The following is an 18709-nucleotide window of genomic DNA, read 5'->3' as shown; positions in this document are numbered from 1 at the left end:
CACCTCACCTCGTGCAAGGAAACAACAGGCCTGGGACGCACCGGGGAGGCCCGAGGAGTCCAGAGGCCTGCCCCCTGCGCCAGGAAGCCCCAGGCAGTAGGATGTCTCCGGAACCGAGCAGGAAAGGGCCGGGCCGAGGCGCCGCGCCCCGCCCCCGGGCCGCGGGCCCGCGCAGCGCGCCCCAGCCGCTGGCGGCGCGGGTGCACCGGTCCCCGTGTGCATCACGCGCGGGCTGAGCGCGGCGCGGCGCGGCGGCGGCGGCGGCGGCGGCGGCGGCGATGGGACCCCGGCGAGAGATCTGCGGCTAGGCTGCTGCACTTGCTCCACGGGTCCGGCCTCGGAGGGCAGGTAAAGCCCGCACGGTGGGTGCGGCTCCCCGCGCTCCTGGTCTCCCGCAGTTTCCACTGCCTGCTCTTCCCTGCCTCTTTCCTGTTCCTGCTCCTCACGCGCAATTATTCATGTGTTTTTATCTCGCTCTCCTCTCATTCACATTTATTCTCAGTGCACAAATCCCTACGAAATCCGTGTGCAAAAAATATGGGGAAACATAAAAACATACGAATTGGGGATAGCCAACTCCATGCTCTGTGGTTTGTGGTCTGTGTTATGTAAGAATTTTGTGGATGTACGGCTAAGAAGTTCAGAGTTTCCATCCTGGGAGATAAGAGAAGTTGTGTGGTAGATAAGAGTAAAATACGTGGGTTTGGAGTTGCAAATCTATTGGTTTATTTTCCAGGCTGAGCTGAAGCCCTACTTGTCCACCCATTGCTTTGCCACGTCTGAAGATGTTTGAGTGTTTTGCTGTGGTCCCCGGACCCACATCCTTGTCTTGTGAGAAAGAGACTTTGGGGTGGGAGTCAGACCAAGGCTGATGACCTCAAAGAAAACCCAGCTGGACAGCTGTTTGCTTAATTTGTCCCTGGCTTCTTAGCAGAAGTGTTTTCAGGACATTGGAAAGCGCCTGGCTCCTGACCAGGCCAGCGTTTGGTAAAGGGCATGTGTGCAGTGTCTTCAGAGAAAACCCGGAAGGCGACAGATTAAAAAGACAGGAGCTGGAATGAAGAGACAGAGACAGACAGAAAAAGAGGCAGACAGAGGAGGAAGGAGGCAAAAGAGGGAAGAGGGAAGGCGGGGAGAGAGACAGAGAGGGTGGGTGGAGGGAGAAGAGGATGTAGTAAATGCTGTGCCTTGTTTTCTTTTGCTTATTGGGATCCAGGATATTAGTATGCTTAGCTTCTTCCCCCACATCTACTCACATACCACTCACAAACTTTAGGGGCAGGCAAGGAAATGTGTCTCAAAGAGTGTTAGTCTCCATAGACTAACCCTGGAAATGCTAGAGACAGGTGGTCAGGCCTCACCAGGGTGCCCCATCTCAAATCTGTAGGTTCAGAATTCTTTCCATGAATGGGGATCTGTTCACCAGAAAGACTTATTAATGACCTGTTAGAAAATATAGCCCCAGCTATTTTATTTCACATGACTAGAGTAATGTGGGAAACAAATAGCTCTAAGCTGGCAATGACTCTTTAATTAGATTTTGCAAAGGCACCTGCTTTCCTTAGGCAGATGGAAAGTAAAATGATCATGATAGGAAGAAAATGGATACAGAAGTAAAATTCAGCCTAATGAGTGCATCATCCAATCAGCTTGGCTAAGTAGAAAACACATGTAAACATATCAGAAAATATAATGACTAGAAGACTCATTTATAATAGATTGTGAAAGAAAAGTACCAGAAAAGATCAATGCTGGAGGACTAAGGAAGCAAGTGATCTCCTGTTTAGAACTTGTAAAATATAAGTGGATGTTTGGTTAGTATTATTAACTACATGGAATATGTATTAAAATGATAACAGCCTTTTTTGGTGTTTTATAATTCACAAAGCCCTTTGATTTATGTCATCTCATTTACTCTATAAACTATCATGGGAACCCATTAAAAAGTTATTAAATATGTTAGATTTTTGTTTTTTAAAAAAAACTATCTTGAACTAGTTTGTTCTCAATGTTTTTGTTGACATTAAAATGACTCTTTGTAAGTTATGTGAATGGCTTATGAAATTTAGATTTTGGTATGGATCACATTCTGCAGAGGATTCTTTTCTTAACTAGGATTGAAGAATGTGCTGTTGAAAAGAAAGGTCAAAGAATAAACAAGAAGAGGAAGAGGAAGACTTCAAAGGTAAGACTCAAATCTCACCACAGGTAGAGTCCTAAACACCTGTGGTCTCCATGCAAAGAAGAGATTAAATGAGAACATGGTCTTTTTTCTCTTCTCATATTGGCTTTGGACTTTATATACCTTCCTAAACACACATACATTGAAGGAATAAAGTAATTGATAATGAGTAACATAAATTTACAGCAATACTCTTCTTTTAAAAAGTCTGAAGGTGGCTTCATTATTATTATTATTATTATTATATATTATATATTATTATCCACTTATTTAGAGGAAATAAGAAAATCTCATAATATGGAGCCATCTCTAACCAGAAAAAGAAAATATCTCTGAAATCATCCATCGGTAGAAATCCATTCCCAGGTCTAAGGTCATGGTTCTATAGTCCCGGGGATGACTGATTTAACAGTGAAAAAGCTGTTGGCAGGCTTTTATGCCTTCTGCTTCCACTGTGAGTCTGAGCCTTCTAAGTGCATTGACCTTTTGGTGTGGTTTGGACTAAGTGGCCTGCATCGTCTGTGTGCCTATACCTTGTCTCTTGTAGCACTACTCCTGTGAAAGAGTGGCTCTAATGGGAACTTCGCTCTCATTATCTCAGAATTATTTTGTGAGAGAAAGAAGTAGTATAAAAATTGAATGATATTTCGAAGAGAATAAATAGAACAAGGTCTGTGCCTGGCCTCGCAGCTGACTCATACATGTAGCCATGGGAAAACACTCATCCTTTTTGGGCCTCAATTTGCTGACTCTCTTCTCTCAAGGAGATCATGAAGACAAATAATATGTCTTTGGTGTTCTTAGAGTTTTGTGAGGCATAAAGACTTATTTCTGGTTTCATGGCAATGAACAGTTTTAAGTAGAATAAAAACTAGCTGCATCTATTAGGCTAAAATTCAAATTTCCAACAAATTGCTGCTATAGTTTATTGGCATACATAGTGGTCACGGTAGTGCATATCTGGGTTTATTTGCCTAATAAAGGGATGTTCAAGGTATTCTCAGTATTTGCATTTCCTTTCATTGTAAATGCCTCCTTTGTTGCTTCCTGCATGTGTCTGTTTCTAATCCAAGAGTCCAATGAGGGCTGATTGTGCCTCACTCAGCTTTGTAACCATTATGTACCTGGGACATACTCAGTGCTTTAAAAACATTGAAAGAATGTTGGAATGGAAAATGAAGAACCACTCAGCCTATTATACCCACCAACCCTTGTAGAACTCCATACCAGGACAATCCAAAGTGCTGGAAATTAAAGTGATAAGCAGGACAGAAAATTTTCCTGTCCTCACAGAGCTTATGGTGTACAAACGAATAAGCCATGCATGGGACAACAGGCAGTAAAGTGTTGTGAAGAGAAATGAACCTGGACAAGGGGGTAGACTGGCAGTAATCTGGTATTTACATGTACTGGTTGCAGAAAGCTGCTTAGAAGAATGTAGGGGAGGGGCTGCAGTATAATGTTCTCCTACCACTTCCCTGCAGGGTATCATTGGTGAGCTATGTTGCTAAGAATTGAATATCCAATTACTGTGTTACTGTGCATGCCATTGAGATGGTTTCTGTAAACAGATTGTAAAAAGAGAAAACTATGGATGGGTTCTCATGTATCAGCACATAGGCTGTCCTTACAACTTCCTCTTCAGAGTTGACCAAATGACTGCTCACCCATGTTGCTTGTGTTCAACTTTGACAGCCATGCTGGCAGGAAAGATAGAACAGGCTCCACTAGAGTGTTTACAGCATGGATACTGACATGGACAACTTTAAATATAATACTGGAAAATGTTTTTACTCACAACTCTATGCCTCCTGGGAGGATAAGGCTTGCTTCAAATAAAGGAGCTCTCTAGGCTCTGTCACTTAATGACAGTCAGATTTAATGTTACCATTTTTCCTGATGCTACAGCTATTGAAATACAAGCACTAGGATTCTCATGAAACCTGGCATCTTAAGTAAACTCGGAGCCAAACTAAAAAGCCTATGCACACACCTTCCATGTCTATCTCAGTCCTAGTTTATTGTATATAGTTTAATAATTGCCCAGCTTTTAAAGTGACTCTATGAAGTAACCTCATGTGTCCTTTTTATAATAGTAGAAGTATCAATCAGCCAGATAGATCCCAAATACCTGTAACAGACTCTATCCATACGGACATAAAAAGTCACTGACTTCCCTACAACATATGTAACGCTCTGCTGAGATTTTCTAGGTCCCGAACTCTCATGCTAATATGATTAATTTATAATTCATGCTCTTCCATGCCATCATTCTCCTGTAGAAATGAATCCCAGCTTCTCATATCTTTAGGAAGATGTGAGGAACCTCTCAGATCCCCAGGGACTAGTATTTTAGGCAATGCATGTGGTACTAAAGTAACTGGTTAAACACACATGATACATTCAGTCTATTTAATAGCCAATAACAAATCTAACTAGTAGTTAAGCTCCTTTCAACTGAAGCTTCATACACTCTAGAGTGAAGTAAGGGTCTGCAGCTGATAGTGAATGAGGGCAGAGATGAGAAATCACTAAATCCAGTCATTTGGCCAAAAAAAAGTAATTGACTCATTTCTGTAGATCTACAGCTAAAAAATCCTGGAAGGAATGAGAGGTTAATCTGGTCAAACCATCTTATTTCAAACATGATGGAACCATAACCCAGAAAGGCTAAGGAACTGGCCTGAGATCTCATGACCAATACACTGCAGTTCATTCCGAGTTCATTGTCTACCCTTGGTGGTTGGTGCAACATAGGCCATGTTCCTAGTCACTGTTGAAAGGGAAAGTAAGGCTGAGAGTCCTTTTCTGGAAAGCATAACACTGAAAATCATCTCTGCCTTAGAGTAGATTGAGCCTTCCATTATCAGGTTCAGAAGCATTTGTTCTATGACACTTTCTATCTCTTTTATGATTTTACCCCTTTTTAAGTAAATTTGCACTACTGCGTGCCACCTTTCCAGCAAATAAGTTTAGCCTGGTGTGCCAGAAACAGGGCACCCAAGGAATGATTACCTTGTGCCACCTGGCTCTTCCTTTGTGTCACAGCTTATATGACACAAAGAATGACTTTAGTGTCCAAGGAAAACAAGTCTCACTGTTGCAATAAGGGAACTTTTTATTCCTATCATACCTATGTTTATCCTTTTTTTCCTGTTAAAGTTGTTAGGACTTTGTAATAAACCTAAAATATATATATATATATATTCAGATGAGTTGATTCTGACTATGCAGGTATGTGATTCAATGCATGTTCCGCATATTGTATTAATTGTCGTCTGTGTCACTGACTCACGGTGTAACCTTTAGTAGATGATTTTGTTATGCCTCAGTTTCCTCGATGACGAAGCAGAATTAGTAATACTAATCCCATTTCTCTCAGAATTCTTGTTAGAATGTCTTAAAGAAAGTGCCTTAAGATCTCCTTATGTGTCATTGGTGATGGGCTCCTATTAATCATCTCCATTGGATAAGCATTAAGTAGAAGGTCTTGAAGGGACCATCCTACACTTACGACATGGAAACTAGGTTAACATTCTCCTGAGCTCTCAGGCTTTGCTGCTTTAATCAGGCAAAGTATATTCTAGAACTTGAGGTTTTATGAAATAGTATCCTTCTGAATGCTTCAAATGAAAATGAACATCGTGATTTTCCGTCTCCTGTCCTCTCCTCCAGGGTGATGTCTTTAGGTGGTAGCTGTACCTGAAACAGAAAGCACAGTCAGGAGGTAGGATGTTGACCAATAGTTAAAGAGATGGGGTGACTGTCCACCACCAGTGCCACCAGCTTCCATTATTTTTCTAAGATCAGAACCATATTTTTCTGAACTTGACCATGTTTTCTAACCAAAACCTGATTGTGGAGAAGGATACACATTTGCAAGATGTCTTTGTGAGTTTGTGCCCAGGGGATGGGGTAATGCTTGGCACCCCGGCCTGCTTCCGAATCTACCCTAACCCAACCTCATGGCCACACATGAGCACTTGACACATCCCGAGATTAATGCTTTTCTCTCATGCATGCACATTACTAGTGGGTTTTTGATAAGCAATTGTAAGCACTTAATTTGCCTTTGCTGGCCCGGTGAACAGCACAATAGAAAGCCTGGCTTGATGGAAGATAACCTTATATATTGTTTTTCACTTGGTCATGTATGGACCATGTCCACATGAAGAAAACAATCCAGAGGATGAGTGGCAAACTCAAACAGGTATTTTTCATGTCCAGCTACACAGTTAGATGCTAATATGGAGATCAGAAAACAGATGAAAACTGAGAATTCTTACTCACTGTGATTACTGTCCCTCACCAATTCCTTTTTATTTTTTACCATGAATTAATAACCTAGTCCATATGAGATCCTCTCTACAAGGTTATCAGTTACATTAGGTCAAATCCAACTGACATTTCCATCTGTACATGACAGAGCCCCAAGCAGGCCACCCAGGCCATAGTTTCATTTAACAACCCACTAAATTTTTATTTATGCTAGACACTTCATAGAGAATAATAAAAGGCTGAGTTTACCCTGAGGATTGTACTCCAGCCAGCCACATGGACAGATGTATCTACAAATAATGACAAATATATGGCCCTGGAGTTAGTGAGGTGTGAATTATTAGTTGAGCCATTTGTGATTAATAAAGCATGAAGCGTAAGTTGCTCGACAGCTCTTTAATAAAGCTGCTGAACAACTTGACAATTGTTTAAAACGTTAGTGGAAGATTCATGAGATCTGAAGACAACATTCCCACTTACTAAGAGTAGCACCATGTGTAATACACAAGGGAATGTGGTTAAAAATCGGAAAGGACAGCACAAGACAAATTCCATCTGTAGCAAATGAGATTGTCTGGCTAATTCTTTAACATGTAGGTGTAAAGACTACTGGTTTCTAAGAGATTAAAGATTTCTTGTCAAGGCTGTGAAAATCTCAGCTTCTCTATTGCCATTTCTCATGTGCCTCTTGCTTAAATGTTTGCATAATTTAAGTGACCTGTGCAGTTGTGTCTCATTTCATTTATGGAGAGCCAGTTCGAGTCATTGCGTATTTAGGGGGGCGATTTTGCATTCAACAGAAGAGAAGCATAGCTTATAAGGAAGACATGTCTTTAGAAGTGTCTTTTTCTCTTAAGAAAAGAGCGTTGTTCCAATAGTTTGCATGATTCAACTGGTTATCACCTTTCAGTATATCTTTGAGTTTGAGGCCAGAGTGCCTGGGGCTGATCCACGTGGACCTTGTCATTGCAGCTGCGAAGAATGAGTTCTTGTGGTAACGTCTGCGGGTCCAAGCAAGCACAGGCTGCCCCCGAGGGCGGGTACCAGCGCTATGGAGTCCGATCCTACCTGCACCAGTTTTATGAAGACTGCACTACCTCCATCTGGGAGTATGAGGACGATTTCCAGATCCAGAGATCACCTAACAGGTGGAGTTCTGTGTTCTGGAAGGTAAGGAACAAACACATGCTTAACTCAGGAAATGGAAGAATCTGAGTGGGGCTATGCTAAATGTTGCAGCTACAGAGAACTGAAAGCATCACTTTCACTAAATGCGTTTTTCCTCCCTCAGGAAAGGACAATCAAAGCCTTGGGCCAAAGAAGCCTGTAAATACAGCATAATTGTTGAAGAGCACTTTAAACATAAATTGGCACAATTGCCATAGTAATTGTTATCATTGCTCCTGTTATTAATGTGCCACTATATTCACTAACTGAAGCTATGCATAGGCAAACATTATTCCATTTCAGCCTCCCTAACAGGCTTGGTAAGTACCATTTGACAAATTGCTACAACTATTAAAAAGAAATAAGTAGGTATTTAGAGAGAGCTAATGCTGATAGTCGGTGCAGTGGTCAGAATACCAGCTCTGCCTCTACCAGATATGTTCTCATGAGGCCCTCCAAGGCTCAGCTTCCTCAATACAGAAACCTCATTGGACAATGTGTCCAGTCATTCAACAGGTAGTTAGTGAACACCTGTTCTGCACCAAGAGGGTCAAAGACTAAAGTGGCAAGCAAGAGAAGAAAATGTTCCTGCCCTCATGGAGCTTAGAGTCTTTCATGGGAAAGAGTTCATAAACAGTTAAAGTACAAATAGAATGTCAGGGTGACAAGTACTGTGAAGAGCCAATGAATCAGGGAAAGAAGTTTGGTAATGATGGTGACTGGTATTTGGATTTGTTGATGGAAGAAAGCTTTTCAGAGATGACATTTGAGCAAATACTCAGATGCACTGAGGGAGCAGACCATAATATTATGTGCTAGGCTGGGAAAATAGCAGTTCCCAAAGCTCTGAAATAGGGACAAGTCTTGCGTCTGAAAAAGAGCAAGAGTTGGAGTATGGTTCGGAGTGTTGTTGGAGTGGAATGCAAAAAGGGGCAATGAACTCAGATAAATAATGGTACATGGATGATTTATGTGGAGCTTTGTAGGCAATACTGATGACTTTGGCTGTTACCTTGAGAGGGAACAGTTACCTGGGAAGCTACCAGGAGATGCTGAGCAAAGGAGTGGAACAACCCAACTGGTATCTTAACAGGACCTTTCTGTAAGAAAACTGACCACAGAAGGATAATGGTAGAAGTAGCTAGATTCATTCAGAAGCTGTGAAAATACCCAGGCAAGAGACAGTGGTGTCATAGATTAGGGTGGTGTCAGTAGAAGTGGTGAAAAGTAGTCAGATCTAGCATGAAATTTGAAGGCCAAGCTGTCAGGACAAACTGATGAGTTAGATATGGAATTTGAGAGTAAGAGGATTTGGCATGACTCCAAGCCTTGCATCACAACCGTCACTATGTAGAAGTGGTTCTCTAATTTGCTAGGATGAGAACACTGCAGGACAAGTGGACTGGTGGGCACCCAGAGTCTGCTATAGGCCATGATTTATTGAAGATGCCTACTAGACTTCCAAGTAGAGACCTCTGGGGACAACTTCAACTTATGGATTTGTAGTTATTGATACACAGAACGTTTAAAAGGCACCAGACCAGCTGAGATCACCTAGAAAGAGGGTATGAAGAGGGCATTGGGATGTTCCAACACAGAGATATCAAGAAAAAGGTGGAAATTAAGAAAGGAATAAAGAGACAATACAGCCTAAGAGAATGCCTAAGGCCTCCTCCTGCTCTCTTACTCTGTGCATCTTCCAGAAGACCCTAGAACTTTTGACATTGATTTTGAAATAAATTTGTGATTTTTGGCAATATATTATAGCAAGAAGCATTGTAGCATTATGATTATGAGCAAAGACTCTGACCTCAAGCTGAGTTCAAAGCCCAGCTCTGCCATACTGTAGCCCTATAATTTTGTGCAAGTTAGTTGACCTTAATGGGCCCTTGATACTTTTAATACATGAGATATAAACAGAGAGAGCTTAAAACAATGTCTGATATACGTTCAATAAGCATAGCTATTATTAACTTGATGACATATGGAGAATTGAGTTATGAAATGGAAACTAAAACTGGAAATATAGCTAACTAATAAAGTACTGTATAACATACTGGTCAACATAGATTACCTAAGACCTGTGTTAATTGAAAATCATACTGTTGCCACACATTGTATTAGAATTTGTGAAGTCACCATCCTTGTCATATAGAAATCTCCAATGAATCCTTTCTGGCCAAAGCCAGTGAAATGCCCACCCAAGCTTAGCACATTGTGTATTTAACCAGATAAGTGGGTGGTTGCATCCCTATTTGTCATATATATGTATACGATCTATTGTGCTAAGAACATAAAGTACCACTTACACACAGAATATTCTAAATGTTCATGTAGATCCAAAGTGCTAGTGATTTGTGAAGCTGTAAGTCCATCAAATAATACATACTTATCGGTTTTAAATAAAGAACTCATAGTAGATTACCAACCCCAGATGCCAAATTCCAACATTTTCTCCATTTTATTTTTCACTAACAAGATCTAATGATAAAACTATCTAATAATAGTTTTAGATCTATCATTTCTTGCTAGACTGGGCCTACTTCAGAGAAAAACAGTCAGAAATCTATGGCCTCATGGAGATTATATTTCAACAATTCCAAGCCTTAGATTTATGTTCTACCATAAAACACTTGAAAACTAGTGTCAACCTGAATAAACTAAAAATTCACTGTGTTGGAAAACTCATCTTTACCAAGAGAATAAGCCAATTGTTCCTGAGTTTCCTCCTAGAGAATACGAGGGAATTCATTCCAGTGGGTTTATGAAGAGCCTGTACCAAAGCAGAGAAAGGCACTGGTTATACACATGTTTGTACTACAATCATTGCATGTTATTTTCTTCATTTCAAATTGCACCTGGAGGTGGTTCAAGTCTCTGGCTTCCCATCTCCCCTCTTCCATAATGCTGGTCACCCACTAAGGCAGTATTTAAAGTACCTGGGAAGGACTCTGCCGTTGAGACAGGTCCTTAGCCGTGGGTAGCATGGAATGCTTAATGCAAAAGAGATGGAATCAAATGGATCTGAGTTACAGTCTTTATTACATGCATCTACACAACATCAATCACACAGCTCTGCTCTTTCTGCCATTTTTTCTTTCCTTCCTTCCTCCCTTTCTTTTTTTTTCCCTCCCTCCCTCCTTCTCTCTCTCTTTCTCTCATCTGCCCACCATGATGTGGCTATGTGGTAGGCTCTGGGGTTCAAATATGAATAGGATACTATTATTTACCTCCAAAGACACAACCCTTGACATGAAGGAATTTGCATTCTGAAAGGGAAGTTTACATAGATGCAGATTGCTGGAATGAAACCTGCTGAATTCTAGACTACAGGCAGTCACAGTACACTGAGGATTTGGGACAGGGAGCAGTGGGTGTCTGCTGCTACTTGAAGAAGTGGCTCCACAGAGTAGATCACCCGTGAACACACAGGAACAGAGCACCCCTTTAGAAAGAAAAGCACAGTAAACCCTGAGTAGGGAGATAGCGAGCATGTTGAGGAGACCACAAGTAGTCCCAGACAGCTAGAGCAGCTCTTTTAAAGTTGGAGAAGGGGAGAAAGTCAGGTGAACCTGAGAATGCAAACAAGAGTCAGGTCACAGAAGACTGAAAGGCTACATGATGGAAATTTCTCCAGAACCTCTCAGCACTAGGAAAACCATCTTGCATAAAAGGAAGTGGGGGTCAAGAATGGGACCCTGTGAACACCTATAACTTGTGATGAAGGTCTAGAAAAGTAGGTTGAGAGTGAGTTCTTTTGAGGTAGAGATGTAACAGGAGAGTTGTATCAGCAATAACCATAGGGGAGGGTTTCAAGAAGGCCAAGTGTTTAATATCCATAGTTAGGTGAGATAAAGAAGGGAAAATCAGATTTGGTTTTGACAGCGAGAAGGTCAATCATGACCCCAGTGAAGTGAGTTTTAAGGAAATTGGGGTCTAAGCATGACTGTCGAGGGCAGATATAGGGCTGTGGAATGGCTCTTGAAGATGAAAGAGGCTGAATGTGTTTGCAAGTGGATGGAACGGAATTTGGAGTATGGAAGAGCTGTCAGAGGACCCCAGGACCTTAGGCTGCCACTGGTTCCTGCTTTGTGAACCTCAGTGTCACCCAGTGGCAAGCACAGGTGCTACCATTCAGGGTAAAGGAGAATTCAGCAGCCCTCAGGACAGATGAAGAAAGAAAAGCCATAATCACTCCTGGCTAAGCACTTCCCCCTGCATCGCCAGTAACCCCACAGCTCTTCTCACCTCTGACTTTGTAGAGTGAATCCCCCTGCCAGCTCTCCCCTGCCAGGCTGGTTCTCACTGGCTTCCAACAGCTATCACTGCCTCCTCTCTGCCAAAACAGCGGCTGGTGACTGCTGATGGAATCAACTGCATTTCCAGATAATCACCCTGCAACACAACAGCTGGGATGTTGGTCAACAGAGCAGCCTTCTCTGCTTGTAGCTCCCTCTAGCAGAACTTGTGGAATCCCAGCTCTGCTCTTATCAGTCCTCCTTTCCAAGAGTAGGGCCTGGGTTTTCACACATCCTCCCTACAGCCGAGAGAATCACCAGAAGTCACGGAACAGAGCCCATCTAATTCGCCATGGCCTGTTGAGGTTCCGTCTGGCCATCAGTGTTGACCTCCCCCCACCACCAGCCTCAGGCTGCTCCGCTGGGTCAAGGGAGGACCCTCCTCTCCCCCACAGCATTCCTGCTCCTCTACATGGCTCTAAACAGGGCTCCTTTGCTCTCTGATCCTTCGACAATATCTGTGCTGTGATTTTTAACTCTCTTAATTTAACAGAGCTCTCTTCTGCTAGTCCCAGGACCACTTCACCTTAAAACTGCGTCCACAGTTTATATGATTCTGTATAGACTCATTCCCCCATTTCTGTCCCTTCCAGTACTCCAACATGGCACCAGAACTAGGCTGGTGCATCTCCACTGCCCTGCTGTCCTCCACGGTCCTCTGAGGGAAGTTAAGAAGCAGGCTCATGTTGGTTCACTTAGGGATTCTCCCCACCCACCGTCCCAAGCTCATGGAAGTGATTGAATATGTTTACACGTTTGGAGGCCCCCTGGAGGTATATCTCTCAAAAATCTTGGTGATCCTAAGTTGAGGCCACCTTCAGAATCATTGCCCAGCCCTCCCAACATGGATAGTAGGCCTCTCTGTGATATTCTAATGCAAATAAGAGGCCAGATGCATCCTGGTTCTTAACGCTAGCAGGAGTTCTGCCATCTGCAAGCGTGGTTTGCCTTTTAGCTTCTGCGTGCTATTCCAAGAGTGGATTTCCATCTAATGCACTGCTCAGTTGAGGAGCAGACTGCTCTGAGAATCAATCACCTGGCTTCGTATTCAGCAGTCTGTCAGCTGGGATTATTTATTGAGCAGCAGGCTGGAATAAGAGCAGTGAAGAGGCAAGAGAGACACAAGACAGAGAGCGTTGGCCTCACCGGCTCTTCACTGAGATGGATACATTTTACTGCCCTGGTTTTGAGAGCCAATGCCAGCTCTTGAGGAAGGAGGTAATTTAGTGACATAGGAAGCATGTTACCATGGATATTTAAGTTAATTTAGCTTGTGCATTCAGAATGTTCGGATGTTGAGTCATCTTTTAAAAGTTATAAATAATGCTTAGTCTTTAAAGGTGAATTTACTTGCCACCATTTTTAGAAAAATGTGAAAAGCAATCCAAAATGTTGTATTTTTCCTGCAGTTTTTATATCTCTTGTACAACACATTTTTTTTCAAGGGGCATCTTATTGACTCTTTTTATTTATAAAATTACACAAAGGAAGCTCAAGTGAAAAATAATAGAAAGAAATATACAACATGGTAGTTGGTGATGTATTATGGGTAGAAGGAAAATGGAGATGTTGGGGGATGACAAACAGACCTGGTTAGGACCAGTTATGCCACCTGCTAACTATGGGATCTTGATCTATGCTTCTTTTATCCTATAAACCTCAGTTTTTTATATGTGAAATAGAAGTACAGAAACCCACCTCTCACAAGATTCTTAGAAGAATTAAATAAAAAACACATCTTGCACTATGCTCAATAACACTCTTCTGCTTTCCCAAGTCTTTTGCTAGGGTGGAAGATGTGCAGTATGTTTTTCCTTCCATTAGCCAGTCTTCCTGATTAGCATATTACTACCCTAAAAATTTAATACATAAATACAGCTTTAATATGCACGATTAAATGGTGCTATGTATCTGGTAATTTTTCCAATTTAGTTAATCCAACTAAAAGCAATTAGAGACAGAAGGAAATGAAAAAAATATGTTTAAAATAAATAACTGCATCAGCTATTCCTTATTCCAAGTGCTGGGCAACTGCCATAATTCTGTTGCCTGAGTAGCGCAACAATTTTACCAGAAGTATATTTCCAATAGTAATAGTAACAATAGTATTTGTCACTTAGGCAGATACAAGGCTAAGTGCTTTCATGCATGGTTTCATTTGCTCTTCACACAGCTCTATGAGGTAAGTACTATCATTTGCCAATGGGAAAATTATCAATAAGAGTATTGACATAACCTGTAACCTTCCTTCTATGATTCAAGTACCAGATGGCAATGCTAGAATTCAAGCCTGAATGTGTTCATTACAAACCTGTGAGCCCTAACCACCAAAGGATTTATCACTTTCCATTTTCAATGTGTTGCATTTATTAGAACTTGGGCTAATCCAGTTTAACCTCCATCTGCTATTCAAACCACATCTTAGCATCTGCACAGGTACAGTTCAAACTGCCACAAGCTGGCGGGAGAAGAGCATGCGTCAGGGGTCAGCTCTGGGCCAGCAATCTATCCTCTGTGAGGCTACATGTCCTTACCTGTTTGCTAGCAGTTATGGTCCCTTTCCTGCTCATTTAGAAAAGGGGTGGATAATTATAAAGCCTATCAAAGTCCCCCAGCAGCAACCACTAGGAATATACTTGCATGTTGAGTGACACCAAGGAGCCCAATAAGCGTGTAAAAGGGCACAGTATAGCACCTGGGTGTTGGATAGGTGCCTTTAGGGTGTCTCTAAAGAAGTGTGAGTTTACACCGGATTGTCAAGCACAATTGCACAACAGGCAGACCAGGGCTGCTCTGAAGCTATAATGGGTAGAAAAGTAGCAGCCACTCCCATTAGCCAGAGGTGGTGTTTGGTATCTGGAGGCTTGCATAATGACCTTGCTTTAGTCTGTGCTCAAACAAAATTATTTTGTCTCACTCCATCATGGTCTGATGTTGATGTTCTGTGAGACAGTGCCCAACAAGGGGACAGCATGACCTCACTGTAACTGCCAGCCAGCTCTGACAACATCAAGGTCAGGAGACAGAGCTAGGCTAGTTCCTGCTGTCACGCTGCTTTTCTCTTCTTTGAGACCCAACAAGATAACCTAAGCAAAAGGGAGCTTCTCAACTGCAAAGCATTGGGCAAATAGAAACTGACCACAGCTCAGGCTGCAAGTTCCGGCTGATAATTTTTTAAGATATTTATTTATTATTTGAAGGTCAGAGTTACACAGAGAGAGAGAAGGAGAGGCAGAAAGAGAGGTCTTCCATCTGCTGGTTCACTCCCCAGTTGGCCACATTGGCCGTCGCTGCGCCGATCAGCAGCCAGGAGCTTCTTCCAGGTCTCCCACATGGGCAGAAGGGCCCAAGGCCTTGGGCCATCTTCCACTGCTTTCCCAGGCCACAGCAGAGAGCTGGATCAGAAGTAGAGCAGCCAGGACTTGAACAGGTGCCCCTATGGGATGCCGGTACTGCAGGTGGCAGCTTTACCCGCTACACCACAGCACCAGCCTCTGGTTGATATTAAAGTCTGGAATGTCTTCCTCTCCCCTTCTTTTTTAATGAGTGAATTAAATAGGCTTTCCATGCAAATTGGGGTAACTGGGACTATTTTTCTCAAGAAACAAGAGTTGCCCCTGAGGGCTCCACCTGCTCACTCCCTCGTGCTTCTGTTGTCTTTCCACAGGTCGGACTCATCTCAGGCACAGTCTTCGTGGTTCTCGGACTGACTGTTCTGGCAGTGGGATTTCTCGTGCCCCCCAAAATCGAGGCCTTTGGTGAAGCAGATTTTGTGGTGGTCGACTCGCACGCAGTCCAGTTTAACGGTGCCCTTGACATGTGCAAGCTGGCAGGAGCCGTTCTCTTCTGCATTGGGGGCACGTCGATGGCAGGGTGCCTGCTGATGTCGGTGTTTGCAAAAGGCTACTCCAAAGAAGAGAAATTCCTTCAGCAAAAGTTTAAAGAGCGAATCGCAGACATCAAGGCCCACAGCCAACCCATTACAAAAGCTCCGGGCCCAGGGGAGACAAAGATTCCAGTCACTTTGTCCAGGGTTCAAAATGTCCAGCCTCTCTCGGCAACCTGAAGCTTCCCTCTCACTCCAGTGCTCCCTTCTCTGAGTTATGCACAGCGTGAAAAGCAGTAGGTCGGTTTTTGAGGTGACAAGGGTTTGGCGTTGACCCGCCCCAGGGCTGTGTTGGGCTGGGGGCAGCATAGTGCGCATGCTCACAGCGCTCACTTCCGATGGCTGTGGTTGTGATGGTTAAGGCCACGCAGCGATCTGTGTGCAAGCTTCTGGCTGCTTACCGCGGGTGGTCTGTGTACCCCCAGGAGCCTTCTGGAATTCCTCTTTGAGATCTTGTGGCTTTGTGTTATTTCCTGTGATGTTTGGAAGTGCTGAACGGTCTAGACCAGCCTACCAATGACTACCGTGGTCATTTTATTTTCTAATATTGGTTTTTCTAATCTTTCCTGCGTGGTGCTGTCTTCCATTCCTGTCTCACTATGTGTAAGATATTGTCGTGTGTGTTCACAGAAGCAAGGAACTCTGATTTTTGACCCAGACATTAGGCTGTTAACTATATCTTAACGTGAAGGTCCTGAGGTTAGATACAAATTTATCAGTGTTCTCTATAAATCTTTTTCGTTTTCTCCAGCATCTTTTTTTTCTTTCATTCAATATACTAACATTACCAACTTAAAAATGTTGGCCGAAAAAATAATAATAATATTAGGAGTACATATTTATGCAGAGTCAAAAAGCACTGAATTAGAAGCCAGGAAATTTGATTTACAACTACTGTGTATTGCTGGGGATATCATGTAACCACACAATTTGGATCATGAGAGTCTGAGGGTCTCCCTTGCTCAAATACCTTTCTTTTTTGCTATATGTTACTGTGTGTCCCCTAAGGATGTCTTTGTGGCTCTCACCATGGTGAGATTCTTCCAGAATCAGACCCCTGGAAATTCAGTGAGTTGGCAGACTTCACACTGCCTACCCTTGAAAAATCTAACCACAACAGTGTATACAACGCTGTCATATTTTTATAAAGACAAAAGTAAGCCATCAAGAAAGAAACCCCTGGGTACATTTTAACCTTTAAAAATGCTTTCTTTCTCAAATCCAGTGTCTTACTCTCCAGAAAGATGTTCCTCTCATCCCTCGCACTTTTATGCAATCTGTGGATTTAAATTAGATCCAGAAAAATGGAAGCTGTGACCTTAGTGTTATCTCAGAATTTGTGCCACCCTAGAATTCTGTCTGGTATTTCTTCTTCCTCTTCCTTCACTGGATAAATAAAATATCTGAATGAGCCGAACCTGAATTGTATCATCATTCCTTCAACATGGCTATTTTCTTGCCAACATGTGATTTTCCATTCTGAGGCTGAATAAACTCTAATGTTTTCCTGGCTAAACAGAAGAATAAATGAGGCAATTAGTGCTTTTCATGTGCAGTGTTTATTTTGTCCAATCAAAAACTGAGGGCAAATCAGTTTCCACAGCCAGGGTCATTGGCCAAGTTTTGGAGAAATTGTTCCAGTTCCCTCATAGTCTCTGTCTTCCTGTTGAAATGCATTCTTTGATCTCAGGTGACTGTGCAAGGCAATATCATTTAAAGCTTTCTGTGGTGGTTTCTGTCTTGTGAACCAGTGAATCTGGAAGGGTGAGCAACCCCTCCAGATACGAAAGAGTGGTTGGTGGGGCATGGGCACTTTTAGGGACAGACGTGATAGCAGCCATGAAAAAGCAGCTGTGTGCCTTGAAGGCCTAAGAGAAGCCAAGATGGATCAAGTCGGGGCTGGATCTGAAGAGCTGCTCTGGCTACTTACTCTCTCCAATTCAGCAATTCAGCCCAGGCTTTGTGCTATGGACACCTGTAAAGACCCTTCTGTCCCATGGGTATGGGAATTATGGCACTAAGACATACAGGTTGATCTTTGGAATGAATGCAGAGTATGGGAAGAAGCAAGCTAAAGAGTTTTTAAAAATAGTCCCTGGCCTGAATTGGGCAGACCTGAGCGACCAGGGCAAACTAGCATGGCCTCTCAGCCCTGGCCCCAGCCCTTTTGCTCTCACTGAACCTGCCTTCCCTTCAACCTGAAACTTGAAAGCAAAGTTGGTGGCGGATGATAGGAGATGCTGAGATAATAGCTGGGGCAATCTAGGCAGGGCTCATGCCCTGGGAATCATAGAAACCTCAGGAAGTATGGGTCCCCACCAGACAGAGGTTCCCCCAGCCCCATGTCGACACTGACCCACAGATGGGCCACCTCTGTATGATCAGGTCCTAATATCCATAGGACACCTGCTGCCTGGTGGGACAAGCTGCTGTAACTCAGGAATGTTCCACATGGATACAAAACTGTTCCTCATGTCTCTCCAGAACCTGACTTTCTGAACTTCTCCACACATTCAGAATCCGTATTATCTACAGCTCTAAACCCCTTACATTTAGCCACCAAACTGCCCACCACCACCACCAGACTCTGCATTGTTTTCCATTGAAACATTGTGAATCCTGCTCCCTCCCTGATTATCTTCCTCAGCAGCACACCGCTGCATGTGCTCATACGTGAGCAGTTCACTGGGTCCAGATCAGCTCCTTCTGCTGTCATCCTAGCATGGGTTCTGAGAGCCCTGCGCATGCTAGGAATATTCATACTTCTCTCTAAGTGTGTCAACGTGTGTACATGTCGGGGTCTCCACTCACCACCATTTTCCCAGCAATCGTCATCTATCTGCTCATTCTCAGACTACTGATCACATTGTTAGAGGCTGAGTCAACTGATAACAGCAA

General features: G+C 43.0%; 1 protein-coding gene across 2 annotated transcripts; it reads left to right on the top strand.

Moving 5' to 3' along the window:
- The first annotated feature begins 286 nt into the window (after positions 1-286).
- Positions 287-17357, top strand: NRSN1 (neurensin 1). 2 transcript variants are annotated; one of them, XM_062187364.1, is made up of 4 exons: positions 287-348; positions 2116-2185; positions 7433-7630; positions 15593-17357. In XM_062187364.1, the coding sequence occupies exons 3-4, from the start codon at positions 7442-7444 to the stop codon at positions 15989-15991; spliced, it is 588 nt and encodes a 195-aa protein (XP_062043348.1). In that variant the 5' UTR covers positions 287-348; positions 2116-2185; positions 7433-7441; the 3' UTR covers positions 15992-17357. The 2 variants fall into 2 exon arrangements, with proteins under 2 accessions (XP_062043348.1, XP_062043347.1); XM_062187363.1 differs by lacking the exon at positions 287-348 and having other exon boundaries at positions 2057-2185.
- The last annotated feature ends 1352 nt before the right edge of the window (positions 17358-18709 follow it).

This window comes from Lepus europaeus, chromosome 3, assembly GCF_033115175.1.
Source record: "Lepus europaeus isolate LE1 chromosome 3, mLepTim1.pri, whole genome shotgun sequence".
NCBI lineage: Eukaryota > Metazoa > Chordata > Mammalia > Lagomorpha > Leporidae > Lepus > Lepus europaeus.
This window is presented reverse-complemented; position numbering and strand designations above follow the sequence as displayed.